The sequence below is a fragment of the Orbicella faveolata genome, unplaced genomic scaffold (genome assembly GCF_042242905.1).
Source record: "Orbicella faveolata isolate gen_17 unplaced genomic scaffold, um_ofav_v1 contig_3, whole genome shotgun sequence".
In the NCBI taxonomy this organism is placed as follows: domain Eukaryota; kingdom Metazoa; phylum Cnidaria; class Anthozoa; order Scleractinia; family Merulinidae; genus Orbicella; species Orbicella faveolata.
Window position 1 is genome coordinate 8,362,501 of NW_028301558.1, and position 6,045 is coordinate 8,368,545.

The 6,045-nt window shown below is 41.4% G+C and overlaps 1 protein-coding gene across 2 annotated transcripts in view; it reads left to right on the forward strand.

The window, feature by feature from the left end:
* LOC110062368 (radial spoke head 10 homolog B-like) overlaps positions 1-5,074 on the forward strand; it is a 5,565-nt gene extending 491 nt beyond the window's left edge. The window contains exons 1-5 of one of the 2 annotated variants that reach the window (XM_020769245.2): positions 1-510; positions 1,131-2,171; positions 2,433-2,603; positions 3,242-3,373; positions 4,487-5,074. The exon at positions 1-510 is cut by the window's left edge and continues 491 nt beyond it. In XM_020769245.2, the coding sequence (XP_020624904.2) occupies positions 1-510; positions 1,131-2,171; positions 2,433-2,603; positions 3,242-3,373; positions 4,487-4,653 (2,021 nt within the window). In that variant the 3' untranslated portion in view covers positions 4,654-5,074. Of the gene's footprint in view, positions 511-1,130; positions 2,172-2,432; positions 2,604-3,241; positions 4,456-4,486 lie in introns of those variants that run through there. The other variant, XM_089297710.1, reaches the window with a different exon arrangement.
* The last annotated feature ends 971 nt before the right edge of the window (positions 5,075-6,045 follow it).

The window sequence follows — 6,045 nt, forward strand, 5'->3', positions numbered from 1 at the left end:
GCTTGAGACATGGCCAAGGCACATTCACCTGTGGAACAATTCCTTCTTCATACACTGGAGAATGGAAATATGGCAGACGCTGTGGAGAAGGAGTTCTGCGCTATGGCAAAGAAGGCTTGTCATATTATGATGGACACTGGATGAACAACAAGAGGCATGGATTTGGCATGAGGAGGTATGCCTCAGGGAATATATACAAAGGAGATTGGAGGGACAATGTCAGGCATGGTACAGGAACTATGCACTGGTACGACAAGAATGAGAGATATGAAGGGCAGTGGGAGAATGGTGTTCAGCATGGCCGCGGAGAACATTCCTGGTATTTGAAGCGTGTTCCTGGCTCCCAGTACCCCCTGCGTAATTACTATGTTGGGGAGTGGGTGAGTGGACTGCGTCATGGTCATGGAACATTTTACTATGCCACAGGTGCTAGGTATGTGGGCGAATGGATGAACAACATGAAGCATGGCCATGGCAAGTACATATTCAAGAACGGTTTGGTATTTGAAGGTAAGGGTGTAGTAACCTGGAACCATATAAAATAGAGATTTATGCTGTGTTTATTTACATGTAGATTATCTACATAGCATATACTAGATTACCTTCCTTTCATTAAGAACCTTACACATTCTTTGAAGATCTTCAAAGAACTGGCGAACTAAAAGATCTACCATGGATATTTCAAGTAACCATAAATGACCCAAAGGGATTTTAAACGACCGTACCAAGATCTTACTTTTTAAGATCTTTCCACAAACTTTTGCACTAAGATTCATTGCTGTCCTTATTGCTGTGGGATATGATGAGGATTTTATTGATTCTTCAAAGGATCTTATGAGATCCTAATAAGACGGCGAAGATTTCAAAGTGAAAACTTTCTTTGCATTGGTTGATTTGACTCCCTTGTCCTGTCTTCACATGCCAGGCCATGTGATCACAGTTCAAATATGGCAGAGCTTTGCTGTGATTGGTTTAAATGTATCTTTAAAAAAAGATCAAAGTTCAACACCAGTAAATCATGACACTCTGGCCTGTAGGTTATCTTCACCGCCAGGTGAAACTCAGGACTTCATTGATTCAGTAAGATAGCAAGCCACAGCTTCTTTTCAGTTTTCCCTTCTCAATTTCAGGTACTTTTGAACTGGATCACATGTTGGACTTTCCAGAAATTAACCCCTCTGGCATGGTGACCCCTGACATAATGAACTCTGGGCTTCCAATTCGACCTGGCACCCCAGTGCGATCTGCATCGCCTTTCATGACCCTAGAAAATTCTGCAAATCCACTTAACTTGAGTATTGATCTTCTTTTTGATGAGAGGGATCTTGATTTGTATGAGCGGGATGATGAACTCCAACGGGTCACCCATGTAATGCTACGGCATGTTAGCAAACTGAAGAAGATTTACAGTTTCTACTCTTGCCTTGGTCGGCAGGAGTCTGTTGATAACACTTTTGTCATGAGTCGCCTTCAGTTCTGGCGCTTCTTAAAGGACTGTAAAGTCCATCATCATGGCTTTACTATATCAGAGTTGGACCGTACTATTGCACCAGATAACACGAATGATGTTCATGAGCCACAGCATGAGGTTCTCATGCGAGAATTTTTGAATGCGATTATCATCATTGCATACCATCTTTATAACGAAGACCACCATGGCCAAGAACCTCTTCTTCCGTGGTGTGTGTCACAGCTCATCACAGAAAACATCATGAAGAATCCTTGCAAAGTTGGTGGAAGCTTGTTTATGGATGACCAAAGAGCCATTGAAGCTGTGAAGTACATGTCTAAGAGCTGGGACATTTTTTGTGGTTTGTGCGTTCCAAACACACACTACCCACATGAACTGATATTTAAATCCAGACAGTTTGTGTTTGTGCTCAGTGACTTCCGTCTCATCAATTCAGACTTGAGTCCCAAGGAAGTGCTGCAGATTCTTGCCAAGGATAACCCAGAATTGGCGCAAGAGGACTTCTGTAATCTTGAGCTGGAGATGACTTTCCTGGAGTTTTTTGAAGCCCTTATTGACTGTGCTACAGTCTATGTTACAGACGCAGTTCTAAAAGGACATCTCTCACCGAAAGAAACCCCAGTTCCATCTTCCAGGTCCCAAAGTGCTGCAAGCTTCACTCCAGCTACGTCAAAACCAGGGATAGACAGCCCAGATGAAGGTGAGAGGGAAAAAAGCCTATTGTTGCTCAGAAATTGAGAAAGATGAGGATGACACATACCTCCTGATTTTCCAGTCCCTTGAGCATGAATGTTATATTTTTTTTTTCATTGTACATTATTTTCACTTCAGTTTGGTTTGCAGAGGAGGAAAGCACCAAGATATGTTTGTCTGAGTCTGTGGAGTTAATACAAGCAAACAGTCCTTTCTTTTTTGTGTTGTGACTTGTCTTTCTAACAGACTTCATCTGAATCTATAACAGATCAGTTTCCAACTGCAAACTCAGCTACTGAGACCCCAGGAGGTGCAGAGTCACCTGACAGAGTATCCAGAGTCATGTCTGTGACGTCAGAGCCGAAGGTTCCTCGCACACCATCAGCTGAATCACCAACAAAAAGCAGAGAGGCCCCTGTTCCCAGGCATACTGCCTCTGGTAAGAGAGACGATTTGCAGCATGCTACCCAGACAATTTTCAAAGTAACAGCACACGAGAAATGATCCTTCTGTAAATGCAAACAGTTTTAAAATATATGCTGGGGATGATCCACATCCATTGTCAGTTTCAGTCACAGGAAAAAACATTAATTGGTGGGATTTATATAAGGAATCCATTATTCTATTATTGATGAAATGATTAGAGAAGTGCGGAAAGCAAAAAGAAGACTGAAGAATGTAAAGCTAACAATGATAATCAAAAGGAAAGTGCGAAATAAACATGCTGATGTTGTTTGTTTAAGAGCGTTTTTGTAATATGCATAGCCTCCTTGATTTTAAGTTTGAAAGGCATTGAAGTGTTTCAGGCAATCCTGGTCCAATGTTTGTGTTAATGCAAGCAGACCTCCACCAACCAACAGCCACCTGCCTTCTATGGCTGCCACTCTATAATGACCAGATATTTCATTCTAACCATGGCCTGAACCATAGACCTAACACTTACTGAAACCTCTCTTCATTGGTCAGTTAATTTTGTCCACTGAATTACATATATGATAACTGAATGTAATATTCAGGTTTTACTTATTGTGATCTGGGGAATATTTCTCACAGTAGTTTCTTTTGTTCTCTCAACAGCAAAAAGCACTGAACTTCTCCCAAACTCACAAGAAGGCAGTAAAAGAATCCCATCAGTTCACTCTAGTGCAAATGCTGCTAATCAGTCTTCTGGAACTGTGGGATTTGAAGAAGGAGAACCTGACAACCTGGGTATGTTTGAAGTTTACAGGCAAATTCATCACGTAATCAGATTTCTCAGAAATACAGAAATTCCTCTCAATTACTCAGTCCCACTGCAACATGTCTCCTCATCCCCAGTTTGTGGGCACCAATACCTAAGACTCGGTCCACACTACCCCCGGAGAAATGTGAAAACGGAGGTTTCACTCTGAAAACACATCAAATGTTTTCCGTCCGCACTACGCCGGAGAAATTTGAAAACGCAACAATCACTGATCATTTTGGACTTGTGTTTGAGGAAAACTCTGGCAGGGAAATCACGTGATCATCGTGACGTCATCGTTTTCGAAAAGCTCCGCTTTCAAAATGTTTTTCGTCCACACCAAAACTAGCTCGATTTCTGCCGGTGTCTCGTGTCCGGTCTACATTGCTTCCCGAGAACTTTTAATCGAGCCTACACTAAAACGCAAATCCGGCGTTTTCAAATTCCTGCGGTTTGAAGAGCTACTTCGAAAAGCTCCGTTTTCGCGACGGATTAGCGTGGACGGTAGGCCTAACCGGTTAGATCAAACTGCGTTTTCAAATTCTTCCTGTGTAGTGTGGACGCTGCCTAAAACACTGCGGCCAGAAAATATTTTTAAACACTTCGGCAATGCTTATTGAAACAAACCCTTTTCCTCTATAAATGCCCGTCTCCCCTCCCCTGACGAATGGAAAATTTGATGGCTATACAAAATGCGTTTTGGCAGATTTACAAGCTGAAGATAACAGTGAATTAAATCGGAGGAGGAGTGCTAACTAGTTGAAAACGAGACCGTAAAGACTATATTTTCAAGGACAGAAATTGAACAGCTACCACCAAGCCCTTGACTCAGACCATAAAAGACCATGTATTGTTTTCTTGCATATTCTGGTCTTTAATTTCGCGCTCTTTGTTTTTTTTTCGCGAGTAATGATTTTCGCGAGTTTTTTTCTAAAACGTGATAATCGTGAAGTTCAGTACTTCCGAAAATAAGTAAGAATAAGAGAGCAGAATTTTATTTTACGTGCTCCTCGAGGTTTTGCCTGCAAACTCTTTCCTAATTAATAAGTTTGAGAATGTATCATCAATTCTGTTTCTTGCCTTGTCTTTTTGTTTTGTAGTCGAGGTTCAAAGCCCAAGTCTTGGAGTTCCAGCTGACCCCAGTCAAGTCGATCAGCCTGATCAACTACACATCTGGTGCTTGGAGCTCGACATCTTCTTTGATAAGTTCTTTCAAGCTGCAGATCACTTGGAGATGATCAAGCGAGCACAAGAGAAAAAATCTTGAGTCAACCGGCCTGTGTATTTATAATGTAAGAAGTTCGTGCGGTCATGTGAATGTTCCCTTTCGAACCTTAAATTGTACATGTGAACATTAGGGTGGCATTGTGACAAGTTTAATTATTTAAGGCCATACTGACGGCCTCTTGACAATGTTCATTTTGTCTTTAATTTGATATTTGTTTATAGAGGAAATATTAGGTCGTCTTTTAATCCTTTGGTAAATGGATTAACTCCATCATGGTACATTGTATAAAAGTGTTGTTAGGATTTTTTTTAGGTGTTTGCATGTACTCCAGCTGGAGGAATTTCTAATTTCAGGCTCCGTAATGTAGCAGTTTGCCGTATTTTAATCCATAACATGGGAAAATTCCTCAAGGATGAGCTGTCAAACATTTAGTGCTAATAAAACTTACTGATGTCTTTTATTCGAGTGTTCTAGTCTGATGTCACTTTACATAAAGAAACCAAAACATCATCGGTTCACTAACTCCTAATTACTATGGACACAATTATTTCTGGACACGATTTTAATACGCGTCCAATTACAAACTTGATAAACCACGCGCAGTTTTGTAAACTCCACAACATTCACTTACAGTGTAGGATCCAAAATTAGATGCCATCATGCTAGTGTTTTATTGTAAGCTAAGGGGCTGCGCCGGTGCTATTACAAATGAGTCACAAATAAGTAGCCCACAGTGCAGGCGGATTAGCGGGCTCTAGCACGATACACGAGCGCGAAGCGCGAGGGATTTTTCTCGCCTCGCGCTTCGTGCGCGCTCGTGTATCGCGCTGGAGCCCGCTAATCTGCCTGTACTGCAGGCTACAAATAAGCTCCCAGTCGACATTACTTTTGTGGGCAGGGGGAGGGAGGACGGGGTCTGTATGGGTGAGGTCTGCCGAGCCTGTCATATAGACTACCGTGTGGCACTAAATTTTTGCGGGAGTTAATTTTTGTGAATCGACGATTTTTTTGTATTTTGCGGGACCTAATTTTTGCGATTGTAAAAGACTGGTTTTTCTTGCTGGGTATTAATTTTTGGGATTTTCGGGAAGTCGCGTTTAATGGCAATCAATTTTCATTAAACTGCGTGCAATTGACAAGTGAAACAACATGTGGAGATGTAAAACACATTAATCCAGTAACCAGTGTCATTCTACCACAATTACATCGTGCTTTTGTGTGGCTGATAGCAGCAACAAGATTATACTTGTGATGTTTGTATGTATAATTTCGCCAGTGGAGTAAATTTTTTGCGGGAACGTTTTTTGTCGATCGTGGAAAATCGCAAAAATTAGACTCCGGAAAAATTTAGTATCACACAGTAGACCGACCAAGCTCGGTCAATAAGATGTTTGTTGACTTTATTATGTGGGCCAAGTTCGTGAATTTGGT